Source organism: Pseudorasbora parva, chromosome 23, assembly GCF_024679245.1.
Source record: "Pseudorasbora parva isolate DD20220531a chromosome 23, ASM2467924v1, whole genome shotgun sequence".
Classification (NCBI taxonomy): Eukaryota; Metazoa; Chordata; class Actinopteri; order Cypriniformes; family Gobionidae; genus Pseudorasbora; species Pseudorasbora parva.
Genome location: NC_090194.1, coordinates 37,729,540 through 37,749,944, shown reverse-complemented (window position 1 = coordinate 37,749,944; position 20,405 = coordinate 37,729,540). Strand labels below are relative to the sequence as shown.

General features: G+C 40.7%; 1 protein-coding gene across 2 annotated transcripts in view; it reads left to right on the top strand.

Annotated features, from left to right (window-relative positions):
• Positions 1-953: 953 nt before the first annotated feature.
• The window catches only part of LOC137061970 (ankyrin repeat and LEM domain-containing protein 2), a 30,447-nt gene continuing 10,995 nt past the window's right edge, over positions 954-20,405 (top strand). For both annotated transcript variants that reach the window (XM_067432702.1, XM_067432701.1), the window contains exons 1-8: positions 954-1,213; positions 6,351-6,688; positions 9,759-9,941; positions 12,043-12,230; positions 14,356-14,544; positions 16,490-16,612; positions 17,430-17,493; positions 17,975-18,138. In XM_067432702.1, coding sequence (XP_067288803.1) covers positions 6,370-6,688; positions 9,759-9,941; positions 12,043-12,230; positions 14,356-14,544; positions 16,490-16,612; positions 17,430-17,493; positions 17,975-18,138 — 1,230 coding nt within the window. In that variant the 5' untranslated portion in view covers positions 954-1,213; positions 6,351-6,369. The remainder of the gene's footprint in view (positions 1,214-6,350; positions 6,689-9,758; positions 9,942-12,042; positions 12,231-14,355; positions 14,545-16,489; positions 16,613-17,429; positions 17,494-17,974; positions 18,139-20,405) is intronic.

Here is a 20,405-nt window from a genome sequence, read left to right as displayed (position 1 = left end):
AAAGACATCTGGATAAGTTTCTTTATATGTAGATAATTATTTTACATTTTAATTTCCTTTTCTTAAACTGATTTTTAAAGAAAACGTTTTAAAGATGACAAGTATAATATCAAATGCAATAAATAAATAAACAGCGGATTATGAATGATATTACTCATGTAAAATGTGAGGAACTGTAACGTAGCGGTGGTTTATGATGTCACAGCGCCACCTACTGTCACATGATCATCACAGAAGCAGATATTTACATAAATGACGTCATTAAACGAGCATAATCTCAGTCATTTATTCAGAACAACATTTACAGTTCAGTTCATAATAATAAACATTAAACCAGTTAAAAGCAAAGAATAAATGAAGAGTTCAGACATTAATCAGGAAAAGTAACAATAAGCTGAAGCATCTGCATTTATGGCTTTGATTTCATCAAGAGTATTAATTTTATTTAAAGAGCTCAATGAGAATTATCATATCTGTCAAATCTTTAGATTTTTAACATTTATCTGCTCTTGATATTAGACTAATATATTGTATTTATTATTTATATGTATGTTGTTTATGTATTTACTCGTGAAACAGTTGTTTAATCCTCTATTAAAATCTGTTTGCCGCGTGCTTGACATTTTAGTGGCATCATCAAATAAGGTCTTAGTAAGTGTGAGCTTTCAGACAGTTGGCCAAATTTAATTTACCAAAAGGTTCTTTTCTATTATAATTTCTCAAAGGCTCAGATGTTAAAAAAATAAAATAATTTTTTTGGGGGAAAATAATTGTCTTAAATATTTCATAATTAGTCCCAGAGAGGGTTGCAGTGATTCCCGCCAGTAACAGCAGAGGGCGCGCGTGCCCAGTGATTCCCGCCAGTAACAGCGGAGGGCGCGCGTGCCCAGTGATTCCCGCCAGTAACAGCAGAGGGCGCGCGTACGCAGTGATTCCCGCAAGTAACACTGGCGCATGCGCAGTGAGCCGCCTTGCGCGTCTCCCCTCAGGAGCGTCTCTCTTCACGTCAGTCTGTCAAATAAAACACGCGAAGATTGTTCTGTATAATTATCAGCCATTGTTTGAGGTTCGGAAGGCTTTGTGCTCGTCTAGATGAGCTAGTCCAGTTTTGTGGACGCGGATGGACTTTACTGTCAGTGACGTACATTTGGTTCTGCTCGAGTCCTGGATTAATATCAGACGATTGTGTGTGTCAGTGGTCGAAAATAGACTGGTGAGTATTTTTAAGTGTTGTTTAATGTTTATTACACGTATACGGTGGTGTAAAGTTGTATGGCATGCGCATTCAGGCCTGTTTGTTTTATTAAAACGTTCAAGTTCAGTGACTCATGGGAAGTTCACTCGGTTATTGAGGCTATTGTGAAGTTTAACTCATTTTTAAGTGATAGTTCACTCAAAAATTAAAATTAGCCCATGATTTACTCTCCTTAAAGCCATCCTTGTTGTGTGTGACATTATGCTTAATGACGAACACAGAGTTAAATTAAAGTCCTGGGTCTTCCAAGCTTTATAATGGCAGGGAATGAATGTAAGTCCATAGAAGTGCTTCTATCCATTATAAAAGTGCATCTATCGGTCATAAAAGTGCATCCATCTGTCATAAAAGTGCATCTATCGGTCATAAAAGTGCATCTATCTGTCATAAAAGTGCATCCATCTGTCATAAAAGTGCATCCATCTGTCATAAAAGTGCATCCGTCCGTCATAAAAGTGCATCTATCCGTCATAAAAGTGCATCCGTCCATCATAAAAGTGCATCCATCCATCATAAAAGTGCATCCATCCGTCATGAAAGTGCATCCATCCGTCATAAAAGTGCATCCATCCGTCATAAAAGTGCAACCATCCATCATAAAAGTGCATCCATCCGTCATAAAAGTGCATTCTTCCGTCATAAAAGTGCATCTATCCGTCATAAAAGTGCATCTATCCATCATACATGTGCATCTATCCATCATACATGTGCATCCATCCGTCATAAAAGTGCATCTATCCGTCATAAAAGTGCATCCATCCGTCATAAAAGTGCATCCATCCGTCATACATGTGCATCCATCCGTCATAAAAGTGCATCTATCCGTCATAAAAGTGCATCTATCCGTCATAAAAGTGCATCCATCCGTCATAAAAGTGCATCCATCTGTCATAAAAGTGCATCCATCCGTCATAAAAGTGCATCCATCCGTCAAAAAAGTGCATCCATCCGTCATAAAAGTGCATCTATCCGTCATAAAAGTGCATCCATCCGTCATAAAACTGCATCATCCGTCAAAAAAGTGCATCCATCCGTCATAAAAGTGCATCTATCCGTTATATAAGTGCATCTATCCGTCATAAAAGTGCATCTATCCGTTATATAAGTGCATCCATCCGTCATAAAAGTGCATCCATCCGTCATAAAAGTGCATCCATCCGTCATAAAAGTGCATTCTTCCGTCATAAAAGTGCATCTATCCGTCATAAAAGTGCATCTATCCGTCATAAAAGTGCATCCATCCGTCATAAAAGTGCATCTATCCGTCATAAAAGTGCATTCTTCCGTCATAAAAGTGCATCTATCCGTTATATAAGTGCATTCTTCCGTCATAAAAGTGCATCTATCCGTCATAAAAGTGCATTCTTCCGTCATAAAAGTGCATTCTTCCGTCATAAAAGTGCATCTATCCGTTATATAAGTGCATTCTTCCGTCATAAAAGTGCATCTATCCGTCATAAAAGTGCATTCTTCCGTCATAAAAGTGCATTCTTCCGTCATAAAAGTGCATCTATCCGTCATAAAAGTGCATCTATCCGTCATAAAAGTGCATCTATCCGTCATAAAAGTGCATTCTTCCGTCATAAAAGTGCATTCTTCCGTCATAAAAGTGCATCTATCCGTCATAAAAGTGCATCTATCCGTCATAAAAGTGCATCTATCCGTCATAAAAGTGCATTCTTCCGTCATATAAGTGCATTCTTCCGTCATAAAAGTGCATCTATCCGTCATAAAAGTGCATTCTTCCGTCATAAAAGTGCATTCTTCCGTCATAAAAGTGCATCTATCCGTCATAAAAGTGCAACCATCCGTCATAAAAGTGCATTCTTCCGTCATAAAAGTGCATTCTTCCGTCATAAAAGTGCATCTATCCGTCATAAAAGTGCATTCTTCCGTCATAAAAGTGCATCTATCCGTCATAAAAGTGCATCTATCCGTCATAAAAGTGCATTCTTCCGTCATAAAAGTGCATCTATCCGTCATAAAAGTGCATCTATCCGTCATAAAAGTGCATTCTTCCGTCATAAAAGTGCATCTATCCGTCATAAAAGTGCATCCATCCGTCATAAAAGTGCATCTATCCGTCATAAAAGTGCATTCTTCCGTCATAAAAGTGCATCTATCCGTTATATAAGTGCATTCTTCCGTCATAAAAGTGCATTCTTCCGTCATAAAAGTGCATTCTTCCGTCATAAAAGTGCATCTATCCGTCATAAAAGTGCAACCATCCGTCATAAAAGTGCATTCTTCCGTCATAAAAGTGCATTCTTCCGTCATAAAAGTGCATCTATCCGTCATAAAAGTGCATTCTTCCGTCATAAAAGTGCATCTATCCGTCATAAAAGTGCATCTATCCGTCATAAAAGTGCATTCTTCCGTCATAAAAGTGCATTCTTCCGTCATAAAAGTGCATCTATCCGTTATATAAGTGCATTCTTCCGTCATAAAAGTGCATTCTTCCGTCATAAAAGTGCATTCTTCCGTCATAAAAGTGCATCTATCCGTCATAAAAGTGCAACCATCCGTCATAAAAGTGCATTCTTCCGTCATAAAAGTGCATTCTTCCGTCATAAAAGTGCATCTATCCGTCATAAAAGTGCATTCTTCCGTCATAAAAGTGCATCTATCCGTCATAAAAGTGCATCTATCCGTCATAAAAGTGCATTCTTCCGTCATAAAAGTGCATCTATCCGTCATAAAAGTGCATCTATCCGTCATAAAAGTGCATTCTTCCGTCATAAAAGTGCATCTATCCGTCATAAAAGTGCATCCATCCGTCATAAAAGTGCATCTATCCGTCATAAAAGTGCATTCTTCCGTCATAAAAGTGCATCTATCCGTTATATAAGTGCATTCTTCCGTCATAAAAGTGCATCTATCCGTTATATAAGTGCATCCATCCGTCATATAAGTGCATTCTTCCGTCATAAAAGTGCATTCTTCCGTCATAAAAGTGCATCTATCCGTCATAAAAGTGCAACCATCCGTCATAAAAGTGCATTCTTCCGTCATAAAAGTGCATTCTTCCGTCATAAAAGTGCATCTATCCGTCATAAAAGTGCAACCATCCGTCATAAAAGTGCATTCTTCCGTCATAAAAGTGCATTCTTCCGTCATAAAAGTGCATCTATCCGTCATAAAAGTGCATTCTTCCATCATAAAAGTGCATCTATCCGTCATAAAAGTGCATCTATCCATCATAAAAGTGCATTCTTCCGTCATAAAAGTGCATCCATCCGTCATAAAAGTGCATTCTTCCGTCATAAAAGTGCATCTATCCGTCATAAAAGTGCATCTATCCGTCATAAAAGTGCATTCTTCCGTCATAAAAGTGCATCTATCCGTCATAAAAGTGCATTCTTCCGTCATAAAAGTGCATTCTTCCGTCATAAAAGTGCATTCTTCCGTCATAAAAGTGCATCTATCCGTCATAAAAGTGCATCTATCCATCATAAAAGTGCATTCTTCCGTCATAAAAGTGCATCCATCCGTCATAAAAGTGCATCTATCCGTCATAAAAGTGCATTCTTCCGTCATAAAAGTGCATCTATCCGTCATAAAAGTGCATTCTTCCGTCATAAAAGTGCATCTATCCGTCATAAAAGTGCATCTATCCATCATAAAAGTGCATTCTTCCGTCATAAAAGTGCATCCATCCGTCATAAAAGTGCATCTATCCGTCATAAAAGTGCATTCTTCCGTCATAAAAGTGCATTCTTCCGTCATAAAAGTGCATTCTTCCGTCATAAAAGTGCATCTATCCGTCATAAAAGTGCATCTATCCGTCATAAAAGTGCATTCTTCCGTTATAAAAGTGCATCTATCCGTCATAAAAGTGCATCTATCCATCATAAAAGTGCATTCTTCCGTCATAAAAGTGCATTCTTCCGTCATAAAAGTGCATTCTTCCGTCATAAAAGTGCATTCTTCCGTCATAAAAGTGCATCTATCCGTCATAAAAGTGCATCCATCCGTCATAAAAGTGCATTCTTCCGTCATAAAAGTGCATTCTTCCGTCATAAAAGTGCATCTATCCGTCATAAAAGTGCATTCTTCCGTCATAAAAGTGCATCTATCCGTCATAAAAGTGCATTCTTCCGTCATAAAAGTGCATTCTTCCGTCATAAAAGTGCATTCTTCCGTCATAAAAGTGCATCTATCCGTCATAAAAGTGCATCTATCCGTCATAAAAGTGCATTCTTCCGTCATAAAAGTGCATCTATCCGTCATAAAAGTGCATCTATCCGTCATAAAAGTGCATTCTTCCGTCATAAAAGTGCATCTATCCGTCATAAAAGTGCATCCATCCGTCATAAAAGTGCATCTATCCGTCATAAAAGTGCATTCTTCCGTCATAAAAGTGCATCTATCCGTTATATAAGTGCATTCTTCCGTCATAAAAGTGCATCTATCCGTTATATAAGTGCATCCATCCGTCATATAAGTGCATTCTTCCGTCATAAAAGTGCATTCTTCCGTCATAAAAGTGCATCTATCCGTCATAAAAGTGCAACCATCCGTCATAAAAGTGCATTCTTCCGTCATAAAAGTGCATTCTTCCGTCATAAAAGTGCATCTATCCGTCATAAAAGTGCAACCATCCGTCATAAAAGTGCATTCTTCCGTCATAAAAGTGCATTCTTCCGTCATAAAAGTGCATCTATCCGTCATAAAAGTGCATTCTTCCGTCATAAAAGTGCATCTATCCGTCATAAAAGTGCATCTATCCATCATAAAAGTGCATTCTTCCGTCATAAAAGTGCATCCATCCGTCATAAAAGTGCATTCTTCCGTCATAAAAGTGCATCTATCCGTCATAAAAGTGCATTCTTCCGTCATAAAAGTGCATTCTTCCGTCATAAAAGTGCATTCTTCCGTCATAAAAGTGCATCTATCCGTCATAAAAGTGCATCCATCCATCATAAAAGTGCATTCTTCCGTCATAAAATTGTCACGCAAGTTACACTTTGTTGCGCTATGTCTGACATCATGGGGTAATTTTCATTTTTGGGTGAACTGTCCCTTTAATCGTGACATATGAGAGACTTGGTTGTTGTTTATATCAGTCACAATATTAAAACTCCATCACATTCAGGGTCAAAGGTCGTGACCCTATGGAGGCGGTTCTGAAGCGGCTGCAGACTCTGACCCCAGATCAGCTGAGGGAGCAGATCATCAGCGCTGGCCTCAAATGTGGGCCGATAACAGCCACAACTCGGAGCATCTTCGAGAAGAAGCTGGCTCGAAGTCTTCTGGGCGGCAGTGATGAGACCGTGGTGCATTCTGGGAGTTCACATCACGTGGAAGAGCCTCAGCAGCCAATCAGCGAGAGAGAGAACGGAGAGGAAGCCAATCACGATGCTCAATCCCCAGACAGTCCATCGGTTTATTACGGCGTGTGTCCTCAGCCGGACGACCCTTCGCTGGACGATGGTCTGTGTTTATTCATCATTCTCAAAGGGATAGTTCCCCAATAATGAGCCTGATGTTGATCTGCTGACCCCAGGGCATCAACATGTAGGTGTGTGTGTTTCTTCAGGAGAACACAGATGAAGATTTTTAACTCAGCCGTTGCTGTGTGTCGGTCATATAATGATGTGAATGGGGAACAACTCTATGAGAGCGAAACAAACATGCTTAGAGAACACACATTTACATTTACATTTAATCATTTAGCAGATGCTTTTATCCAAAGCGACTTACAAAAAAGGGGAGAGTAATAGAAGCAACGGAACAGACAAGGCCAACAACCTGTAAGAGCTGTAAGAAATCTCAATTAATTAGCACAGTACACAATTTTTTAAAAATTTTTTATAGACATCTACAACAAAAACTCACGTACGCAAAATGCCGAACACTGGATTTACACACACACCCTGCTGCTCGTGACGACACACTGATGTCTTAAGACACGAACCGATCATAGATAGATATTACGTAGACGCCTCATTAGTGCCTGCGGATCAGCCTAATGAGGCATCTACGTAATATCTATCTATGATCGCCCCAGTGTGACCTCATCAGACGGCAGTAATAGCGGATGGGAACACTAGATGAGATTCGTCTGATATGAGGTAAAAATAACACAAATACTGTCGTGTTTCTTTCAGAAACCGATCGGTTCGTATCTTCAGACATCAGTGTGTCGTCAGGAGCAGCAGGGTGTGTGTGTGTGTGCTCTCTAAGTTAAAACGGCTGAGTTAAACATCTTCATCTGTGTTCTCCTGAAGAAACACACACACCTACATGTTGATGCCCTGGGGGTCAGCAGATCAACATCAGGCTCATTATTGGGGAACTATCCCTTTAAATCACATTTCTATGCCTTGGTATGTTTTCTGGCTCCACTAGAGCAGGTTTTCCTGCTTGAATGTTGATTATTTCCTCATATTCTCCATTTTTGCGGCTCCTCTCTTCCCAGTCTGTCAGTAGGTGTTTCTCAATGTCAAGGATGCTTCCTTGGAAGGACTGATCCTTCGAAGTCACTTCCTGCAGGGGCTAGGCTAGCTCCTCTTTAGCATTCGGAGAACACGTTAATGGAACAGGCTAGCAAGTGCACGTCATTGCGTCAGTGAAAAGGTCCGTTGGCCATCAATAACATTATGTGTAACGTTATTTGTATATATTTTTATATCAATACAGTAGTAATTTGTACCGGCATTTAAACGTTAAACTTTACGTATATTTACTACGGTTATAACAAATGTTTGGTAACGTAAATAAAAGCATTGTGGCAATCAGCGAGGTGAGGGACCGTGAGAGCGGGCCGGTGAAGTGATGATGAGCGGCACCTGATCGCCGCCACACCGGTCTCGGCTCACGGCAGAGTGATGGAGTATAATTGGAGGAGCGTGGAAGGACTTGGCCAGGAGTTTACGTTATGGTTTGTTTATGGTTTATTATGTGTGTGCGGGCAGTCGCCCGTGAGGGTTTTCCCCGTGTTACTTTCGGTTTGTTTATTATTTATTCGAAAGTTGTTGAACGTTCGCCGGTTCCCGCCTCCTTCCTTCCCATCTACAAACCCCGATACAAGCATATTTGCCCCGTTCAGGCTCCGACTCCGGGAACATCTGAAGATAGCGAAGCTGCGCGCATAGGATTGTGGGTGATTTGAGAACGCGAAGTGCGCGAAGGCTACTCATATGCATCCTTTCCTGTATATGACATATTTTTCGAATGAAGAACTCAGACCTTGGTTGAAATTCCGAGGATCCTCGACATTGGAGCAGTCCTTCGTCGGATGTCGATGACGTAGCATCCTTAGAATGCTGGCTTCCGAGGATCCTTCCTTGACATTGAGAAACGCCTAGTATCTCTGTTTTGTTCCTCTATCTATGAAGCCCCTCCTTTTGGAAAGCACACTGTGCTCTGATTGGTCGACTGGAGCAGTGTGTTGTGATTGGTGTTTGGGAAATGCCCCGCCTCTCACTATAACCGGTAGTTTCAACACACAACTAACTAACTCAACCAGGCTCCGCCCCTTTATTCTGCATGTTAATTATTTAAAGGCACAGTATGTAATTTTTTGTCTCTTACTCAAAACAAAGGCGTGTCTCTTGAGTGGGCGGAGCTTTTATTCTGCGAGCGCTTCCGCTTCTTCCGCATGTCTGTGTGTGTGTGTGTAACGAAGCGCTGTTTGATCATCTCACACACGTGTGTGTGTTAAAGTGATGTTATAATGCTACTCTGAGCCATTTGTTGACACTGCAGTGAGCGAGATCATCTTAGGCGGTAAAACACGGCACTCTGAGCGGTAAATCAACAACAGCAGATTTAAACAATAAGACTAACTGTGTTGAGCTGGAGAACAGTCATTAGTTTCTGTCCATCAATGATCCAAACAGAGTCTAATAAAACACATCAGGCCGGTTGCATAAAACACTTAGACTAGTCTTTAAAATAAGTCATCTAATTTTTTTCTTTAAGACTGGTCCTAACTTTTTAAAATCAGTGACATAAAATGGTAGATCAGTTCAGTTTGAATTAGAAAAGTAAGACTGATTGCTAGTTGGACAAATTAGTGCTTAAGACACAGTCTTAGCATAGTGGCTAAGTTTATGCAACTAGAAGCGGCACTAGTGTTGCCATGGTTACTACACAATAACACCGGAGGGGAACGCGCGGATGATGATGTCACTGATAGGTGACACACACACACACACACACACGGGCCATGTCCTGGTTAAAATGTATGATTTCTTTGGATTTAAACATTCTTGGAAAAATTTGGAATAATTCGCAGGTCAACACAATATATAACACTGTTCTAGTGGCTTTTGGACATTTTCATCCAAAAATCTTACATATTGTGCCTTTAAATGCTGTTTGATTATAACTAGTGTTTATAACTTTGCTTGCTAGTTCAGGTTAGCTGATACATTAAAGTCAGGCTGTATTGTAGGGTTTTGATATGTTTTACTGAGAAATGTGAAAGTGTTCGGCTTGAAATTTGACTTGTCGTAATAAAGCTAATAACCGGTGTTGATGCTGTGATCAATTTCAGGCTCGCCTCATGTGTACTTCAATAAGACGAACGCACTGAAGGCTGTGATGAAGCTGAAAGGCGCTCGATTTAAAGCCTTCGCTAGGAAAGAAGACGCTGAGAACTTTGCTAAAGGTGTTTGTGAAGGAGGCGCGTCACCACACACACCCTCTCCAGAGAAACCCGGAGCTGTGTCCATCAATGGTGAGCCGACCGCTTCACATTAGAGTCACTGAGTCATTCACTCAACAGATTCTTTATGAGGGAGTCAAGAGATTTGTTCAAAAACACTGATTCATCCAGTAATGAAATGAGTGAAGACTCTGAGTGAGTCATTGAATCTTTCAATCAAGAGATTTGTTCAAAAACACTGATTCATCCAGTAATGAAACGAGTGAAGACTCTATGAGTGAGTCATTGAATCATTCACTCAAGAGATTTGTTCAAAAACGCTGATTCATCCAGTAATGAAATGAGTGAAGACTCTGAGTGAGTCATTGAATCTTTCAATCAAGAGATTTGTTCAAAAACACTGATTCATCCAGTAATGAAACGAGTGAAGACTCTATGAGTGAGTCATTGAATCATTCACTCAAGAGATTTGTTCAAAAACGCTGATTCATCCAGTAATGGAACGAGTGAAGACTCTGAGTGAGTCATTGAATCATTCACTCAAGAGATTTGTTCAAAAACACTGATTCATCCAGTAATGGAACGAGTGAAGACTCTATGAGTGAGTCATTGAATCATTCACTCAAGAGATTTGTTCAAAAACACTGATTCATCCAGTAATGAAACGAGTGAAGACTCTATGAGTGAGTCATTGAATCATTCACTCAAGAGATTTGTTCAAAAACGCTGATTCATCCAGTAATGGAACGAGTGAAGACTCCGAGTGAGTCATTGAATCATTCACTCAAGAGATTTGTTCAAAAACACTGATTCATCCAGTAATGGAACGAGTGAAGACTCTATGAGTGAGTCATTGAATCATTCACTCAAGAGATTTGTTCAAAAACACTGATTCATCCAGTAATGAAACGAGTGAAGACTCTATGAGTGAGTCATTGAATCATTCACTCAAGAGATTTGTTCAAAAACACTGATTCATCCAGTAATGGAACGAGTGAAGACTCTATGAGTGAGTCATTGAATCATTCACTCAAGAGATTTGTTCAAAAACACTGATTCATCCAGTAATGAAACGAGTGAAGACTCTATGAGTGAGTCATTGAATCATTCACTCAAGAGATTTGTTCAAAAACGCTGATTCATCCAGTAATGGAACGAGTGAAGACTCTATGAGTGAGTCATTGAATCATTCACTCAAGAGATTTGTTCAAAAACACTGATTCATCCAGTAATGAAACGAGTGAAGACTCTATGAGTGAGTCATTGAATCATTCACTCAAGAGATTTGTTCAAAAACACTGATTCATCCAGTAATGGAACGAGTGAAGACTCTATGAGTGAGTCATTGAATCATTCACTCAAGAGATTTGTTCAAAAACGCTGATTCATCCAGTAATGGAACGAGTGAAGACTCTATGAGTGAGTCATTGAATCATTCACTCAAGAGATTTGTTCAAAAACACTGATTCATCCAGTAATGAAACGAGTGAAGACTCTATGAGTGAGTCATTGAATCATTCACTCAAGAGATTTGTTCAAAAACGCTGATTCATCCAGTAATGGAACGAGTGAAGACTCTATGAGTGAGTCATTGAATCATTCACTCAAGAGATTTGTTCAAAAACACTGATTCATCCAGTAATGAAACGAGTGAAGACTCTATGAGTGAGTCATTGAATCATTCACTCAAGAGATTTGTTCAAAAACGCTGATTCATCCAGTAATGGAACGAGTGAAGACTCTATGAGTGAGTCATTGAATCATTCACTCAAGAGATTTGTTCAAAAACACTGATTCATCCAGTAATGAAATGAGTGAAGACTCTGAGTGAGTCATTGAATCATTCACTCAAGAGATTTGTTCAAAAACGCTGATTCATCCAGTAATGAAACGAGTGAAGACTCTATGAGTGAGTCATTGAATCATTCACTCAAGAGATTTGTTCAAAAACACTGATTCATCCAGTAATGAAACGAGTGAAGACTCTATGAGTGAGTCATTGAATCATTCACTCAAGAGATTTGTTCAAAAACACTGATTCATCCAGTAATGAAACGAGTGAAGACTCTATGAGTGAGTCATTGAATCATTCACTCAAGAGATTTGTTCAAAAACACTGATTCATCCAGTAATGATATAATTGATGATAATTGAATCATGTGTTTTTGTGCAGAGTGGTTGCTGAGTGCAGAGGCTGTGAATGTGGAGAAGGCCAATGACTTCAGGAGTCCACGCACTCAAGATCTGACGGCGAAGCTGCGCAAAACCGTCGAGCGAGGAGACGAGGAATCGTTCCGAGAGCTCGTCTGGGCCAATCCCAGATATCTCATCGGATCCGGGGACAATCCCACTATTTTACAGGTGGGATTTGAAGTCCCGTATTTTCCGGACTTAAGTCACAGGTTTTTTTCATAGTTTGGCTGCAATTTATAGTCAGGTTAGATAAACGGCTGTCAGTCAAACTCCCTCTGCACGCGATAGGATAGCGCTACACCAACCAGAGCAACGAAGGGGAAGCAGAGCTGACAGATTAAACATTCGCCGTATCCGGTCGGCTAAACTCGAACACATCTTCCCTTCTTCAGAATGACTTCAGTGCCGTTCTTTGTTCTTTTCTCAGAGAAAAGCTGAACTCAAGTCTTCCAGAGTCGCGGTCAAAGCTGATTCGACAGACCGCCGCCGTTCTCCAGTTTCTGTGTTTACTAGAAGCACGCAAACGCAACTCGGCCTTCGTCATTATGGCCCCGCCCACCGACTCTATACACGATGTGATTGGCCCGTCCAGAGTGAGGGGAATACAGCTCAGAAGGGTATTGAGAGTTCCTAGACGACACTCGCGGCAGATTAGATTAGCTGCTGCTAGGGGGCTATTTCTAGGCTATAGTCAGGTGTGACTTGTATATCAAATTTAATTCATACTGACTGACAAGAATACACATTTAGCTCCGTCTATAACCGCTAGAGGGCGCTCTATGCTGCTCCATTAGCCTACCCCTGAAGAAAACGACTGAAAACAGGAAAAACTGAAATACTAACTTAAAGACAACAACTGAGAAAGACTGAACACAAACAAAATGTCCCCCAAAAATCCTATTCTGCAAATTACAAATTGCACTGCAAAAAATGCTCTTCTTACTCAGTATTTTTGTCTTGTTTCTAGTCCAAACATCTAAACATTCTTAAAACAAGAAGTATTTACTAGACAAGCAAAAGTAATTGTCTTGTTTTGGGGGAAATAACTCAAAATGAAGAGAGTTTTTGCTTAAAGGTAGGGCAGGTAGGAATTGGTTAAAAAATGTTTTTTTCGAAATTTGTTTAACCTTTTTTTATATATCAATACATAATTAAAATGTAAGTACTCTGAAAGAAAAAGTATACAAATGGAGTGTCTGTAGACCTCTCACGACTGTTTTTTACTTTGGAAAGAGCCCAGAAGGGAGAAGGTGGAGTGAATGGAAATAATGAGCTGTCTTTAAAACAGTCGTGAGAGGTCTACAGACACTCCATTTGTATACTTTTTCTTTCAGAGTACTTACATTTGAATTATGTATTGATATATAAAAAAAGGTTAAACAAATTTCGAAAAAAACATTTTTTAACCAATTCCTACCTGCCCTACCTTTAAGCAAAAACTCTCTTCATTTTGAGTTATTTTTCCCCAAAACAAGACAATTACTTTTGCTTGTCTAGTAAATACTTCTTGTTTTAAGAATTTTTACATGTTTGGACTAGAAACAAGACAAAAATACTGAGGAAGAAGAGCCGCTTTATATCAGGTGGCCTTAACTACTCTGTACTAACATTTTAATTAATCATTTGATACAATCGACTTATTGTGTACACACATGTTTTTACATTGTACTTACATTTAAAAAAATACCTGCATGCAATTACATCTGTAATTAATTTCTGTAGTTACATTTGAATTACACTTTTGGCACTTCCCTTACACCTAAACTTAACCTTAAACTCACACACACCTGTCCCTAACTCTACCCGTATCCACCTCAATATCAGCAAAAGTGCTTTGCAATATAATTTGAACACAGTAAGTACATTGTACTTATTTTTTGATGTAAGTACACAGTAGTTAAAGCCACCTAATATAAAGTGGGGCCAACTAAGAAAAGCATTGTTTGCAGTGTGCATGTAGTGTAGGGCTGTGCGATATTAAAGAAAAATGTGATATGCAATATCATAAAAACATGTTTTTTATACTGTACAAACCGTATTTTCTATCCCCTTACACTGCCAATAAACCTACCCATCACACACACACACACACACACACACACACACACACACACACACACACGCACACACACACACACACACACACACACACACACACACTCGCCCCTTTGGAAATGTTTTGTCTATGCCTGAGAATGCTCTGGTTTTAACTCAGGCTACTGCTCTAACACAAGTCATCCTGTTTAACACCGAGTGTCATGTTGAGTGTGTGTGTGTGTGTGTGTTTGTTCAGGAGGGATGCAGATATAATGCCTTACACGTCGCAGCGAAAGAGAACCAGCCGGGAATGGCTCGGCTCATCTTGGACACGCTGGAGGACCCGGAGTTCATGCGCCTCATGTATCCTCAGGATCAGGAGCTCATGCTGTGGCAGCGCAGACGATACATCGTAGATCTGTACCTCAACACACCGGACAAGGCCGTGAGTAACGCACACACACACACACACACACGTTTGACCCATCACACACACACACACACACACACACACACACACACACACACACTGCCCCTAAACCTACCCATCACACACACACACACACACACACACACACACACACACACACACATACACTGCCCCTAAACCTACCCATCACACACACACACACACTGCCCCTAAACCTACCCATCACACACACACACACTGCCCCTAAACCTACCCATCACACACACACACACTGCCCCTAAACCTACCCATCACACACACACACACACTGCCCCTAAACCTACCCATCACACACACACACACACTGCCCCTAAACCTACCCATCACACACACACACACTGCCCCTAAACCTACCCATCACACACACACACACTGCCCCTAAACCTACCCATCACACACACACACACACTGCCCCTAAACCTACCCATCACACACACACACACTGCCCCTAAACCTACCCATCACACACACACACATACACTGCCCCTAAACCTACCCATCACACACACACACACACTGCCCCTAAACCTACCCATCACACACACACACACTGCCCCTAAACCTACCCATCACACACACACACACTGCCCCTAAACCTACCCATCACACACACACACACTGCCCCTAAACCTACCCATCACACACACACACACACTGCCCCTAAACCTACCCATCACACACACACACACTGCCCCTAAACCTACCCATCACACACACACACACTGCCCCTAAACCTACCCATCACACACACACACACTGCCCCTAAACCTACCCATCACAAACACACACACTGCCCCTAAACCTACCCATCACACACACACACACACACACACACACACACACACACTGCCCCTAAACCTACCCATCACACACACACACACTGCCCCTAAACCTACCCATCACACACACACACACACATACACACACACACACTGCCCCTAAACCTACCCATCACACACACACACACACACACACACAGCCCCTAAACCTACCCATCACACACACACACACTGCCCCTAAACCTACCCATCACACACACACACACACACACACACACACACACACACACTGCCCCTAAACCTACCCATCACACACACACACACACACTGCCCCTAAACCTACCCATCACACACACACACACACACACACACACACACACACACACACTGCCCCTAAACCTACCCATCACACACACACACACACACACACACTGCCCCTAAACCTACCCATCACACACACACACACACACACACACACACACACACACACTGCCCCTAAACCTACCCATCACACACACACACACACTGCCCCTAAACCTACCCATCACACACACACACACACACACACACACACACACACACACACACACACACACACACTGCCCCTAAACCTACCCATCACACACACACACACTGCCCCTAAACCTACCCATCACACACACACACACACACACACACACACACACACACACACACACACTGCCCCTAAACCTACCCATCACACACACACACACACACACACAGCCCCTAAACCTACCCATCACACACACACACACACACACACACACACACACACACACACACTGCCCCTAAACCTACCCATCACACACACACACACACACACACACACACACACACTGCCCCTAAACCTACCCATCACACACACACACACACACACACACACACACACTGCCCCTAAACCTACCCATCACACACAAGGCCGTGAGTAACACACACACACACACACACACACACACACACACACACACTGCCCCTAAACCTATCCATCACACACAAGGCCGTGAGTAACACACACACACACACACACACACACTCACTTTCTCTCTCTCTCTCTCTCTCTCTCTCTCTCTCTCTCTCTCCCTCTCTCTCTCTCTCTCTCTCTCTCTCTCTCTCTCCCTCAGAGTAATGAGACGCCGCTTCACTTCGCCTGTAAGTTCGGCTGTGCTGAGGTTGTGGATGTTCTGTGTTCTCATCCGTGCATCGACAGACACAGCAGGAATAAATACGGCCAGACGCCCTCCAGCGTAAGGAAACATATTACAGTCTGATTAACATGCTCTAAACACACGTGTGTGTGAACTGGGCAATGTGTTGTGGAGCACATGTGTGAATAAACAATCCCTGCGGATCAGTTTTCCTGCATTTATGATCATAAGGCAGGGCTCGATATTAACGCTCGTCCGGTAATGAACTGATGGTAACAAGGTGACGCTGTTGACGCTCAAAATGTGGAGTTTTTATATTAATAGCATATGATACAGTTAAACAACATCACACAACCAAGAGTGAAAAATATTGTGAATCTTGACTCTAATTGCTTGTTCGGGTTTGGTTAAAGGCTACAGTTTGTCCGGTCAGAACTATGATGTCTTACTCAGATTTTATCCAAAGTGGTGGTTTTATTAAATGTGCATAGATGTGTGGTTCTGTAAATACACAATACAAATACAGATATAAATATAAGAAACATATAAAAACAACACAATACTCATAAAGCTTCTGATGAAACACAATATAATCTCTATGAGGATGAACTAGAATAAATCGGAATAGCGCATTAACTAAGAAAAATAATCTTAATTCAAACAGAAAACAAGATTATTTTTCTCACCCCATTGGCAGATTATTTATCTTATTTTCAGCAAAAACTCTCTTCATTTTGAGTTATTTTCCCCAAAACAAGACAATTACTTTTGCTTGTCTAGTAAATACAGTTTTAAGAATGTTTAGATGTTTGGACTAGAAACAAGACAACAATACTGAGGAAGAAGAGCATTTTGTGTGTGTGTGTGTGTGTGTGTGTGTTTGTGTTTATAATAATCGCTTGTGTTCATTCTGCAGGTGATCTGTGAGCGGAAAAACAAAAGTAAAGAAGTGAAGCAGAAGATCGTGGGATATTTGGAAGGTTCGTATCCACCATGATTGGTCCGTGTGGGGACATACTCTGCAAAAAATGCTCTTCTTACTCAGTATTTTTGTCTTGTTTCTCGTCCAAACATCTAAACATTCTTAAAACAAGAAGTATTTACTAGACAAGCAAAAGTAATTGTCTTGTTTTGGGGGAAAATAACTCAAATGAAGAGAGTTTTTGCTTAAAATAAGATCAATAATCTGCCAATGGGGTGAGTATAATAATCTTAATTCAAACAGAAAACAAGATTATTTATCTCACCCCATTGGCAGATTATTTATCTTATTTTAAGCAGAAACTCTCTTCATTTTGAGTTATTTTTTTCCCAAAACAAGAATAATTTTTGCGTGTCTAGTAAATGTTTCTTAATGTAAGAATTTTTCAATATTTTTGACTAGAAACAAGACAAAAATACTAAGTAAGAAGAGCATTTTTGCAGTGTGGGAGCTCTTCTGTGTGTGTGTGTGCATCACAGACAGGTTCTATGTGCCGTTGTTTCGGGCCGCGGATAACACTCTGCCTGCGCTCATCGGCGCCCCCTGCTGGCCTCTGGAGTCCAGTTTGGACCGCATCACGGACAGCCCCAAAAACCCTTCAATGACCATCAAGGCTTTCGTCGGACCTCTAAACTCATCAAAGGTACCGAAAAACTTCAAATTAAAGCAGTCCCAAATAGACGCCTGTCTCTTTTAAACACCTGGTGTGACAACAGGTTTGGGTAAATAAAGGCTGGTCTTAAAGGGTTAGTTCACCCAAAAATGAAATTTCTTTCATCAATGACTCTCCCTAATGTCGCTCCACACCCGTAAGACCTCCGTTCATCTTCACACACAGTTTAAGATATTTTATATTTAGTCCGAGAGCGTATGCAAGTGTATGCACACTATACTGTCCATGTCCAGAAAGGGAATAAAAACATCATCACAGTAGTCCATATGAGACATCAGTGGGTTAATTAGAGTCTCTTGAAGCATCCAAAATACATTTGGGTCCAAAAATAACAAAAACTACGACTTTATTCAGCATGGGCTTCTCTTCCGCGTTTGTGTTCAATCCTCAAATAAAGATTCAAACGGTTATGAATCAGTGAATCGATTCATGATTCGGATCGCCAATGTCTCGTGATTTCAGCAGTTTGACACGCGATCCGAATCATGAATCGATTCGCTGACTCATAACCGTTTGAATCTTTATTTGAGGATTGAACACAAACGCGGAAGAGAAGCCAATGCTGAATAAAGTCGTAGTTTTTGTTATTTTTGGACCCAAATGTATTTTGGATGCTTCAAGAGACTCTAATTAACCCACTGATGTCTCATATGGACTACTGTGATGATGTTTTTATTCCCTTTCTGGACATGGACAGTATAGTGTGCATACACTTGCATACGCTCTCGGACTAAATATAAAATATCTTAAACTGTGTGTGAAGATGAACGGAGGTCTTACGGGTGTGGAGCGACATTAGGGGGAGGAGTTAATGACAGACATTTCATTTCTGGCTGAACTAACCCTTTAAATAGAGGCCAGGGGCCAATTGCACAATACTAGGATAAGGGATTAAGCCGGGATATCTTGGTGATCCTGGCTCAATTTATCCGCTAATATACAGTTATCTTTCCTTATCGTTATTGTTCTTGGTGTCAGTGTGCCTTCAGGGCACGTTTACATGACAGCGGTGTACTAAATTTTGCACACAGATGACAAGCTCACCAAGATATCCGGCTTAATCCCTTATCCTAGTTTTGTGCAATAGGCCCCTGGTCTGTATCGGGTTGTATTTGATCTTCTAAAGGCATCTTTACACGGCAAACCCGGCACAGAAACCGAATCTGAAGCGGCATAAAATCACACAAATGTGCATTTACACAGACCGTTCAATGCTCCTCTGAAGCGGCATAAATGCATTTACACAGGAATTAAAATCGCGGGAAACAATGCTTTGAACATTATTTAAAACTGCAGTTTTAAGAAAGTGTTAAAAATTAATTTTTAACAAACAATGAAATAATATATAAAAACAGGGCTAAAATAAAAATACGGAATTTTAAATAGTTTTGTTCTGTGTGCTATATAGCGCTTTTGATGCTTGCCATTATACTATAATTCTTCTATTATAGGCTACGGTATTATTTTATATTTCTTAAAGGTGTCATGAACTGGCTTTTTTTATTTTTTTATACTGTTGTCTGAGGTCAGCTAATGATGTTCGTGTGGTTTTTACATTCACAAACATCATAACTAATCAGTAATAGGCTCTTTTCTGCACTGGTTTTGAGGCTCTCTCCTGAATGCTGGGTTTTGGTGGGCGTGTCACTGGAGACTTGGTAGTAAACGCCCACGGCTGTGATTGGATAAGATTTGCATATTTAATGAGCTTCAGCTCTGCTGTTATATCTGGCCCTGTCAGTTCAGTTCACATGAGGGAGATTATTTTGATTGATTTTGGTTTGCTTCCTTTTTATTAAATAGGCTATACAGACAATTATTTAATAAAAAAATAATGTTATAGGCTAATATTTAAGCATAGCCTAACTATAAATTTATAGGCTGCGTTTTCTTTAACCCTTTGTCCAAATAAATTAAGCGCCGGCGCTTTTTTTCCCCTTTATGACAGCGGGAACAACTCACAACTCACTCTGGCATTTTTTTGCCATAGGCTACAGATAGCCCATGTGCAAGACATGACAACAAACTACACACTTTCTACTTTTATACCACAATAACAACAAAGGCCGTGGATTCCGGAACACATTGTCCATGCACTTCATTCCAAACACTGTCTTCATTTAAAGCTCCAGTGTGTGATATTTTCCCCATCTAGCGGTGTAAAGGTTTATGACCATCCAGTGAATATTAGTTTCTGTTCCTCTCAATTCCGATTTCGTTTTAACTCCTACGGTGGC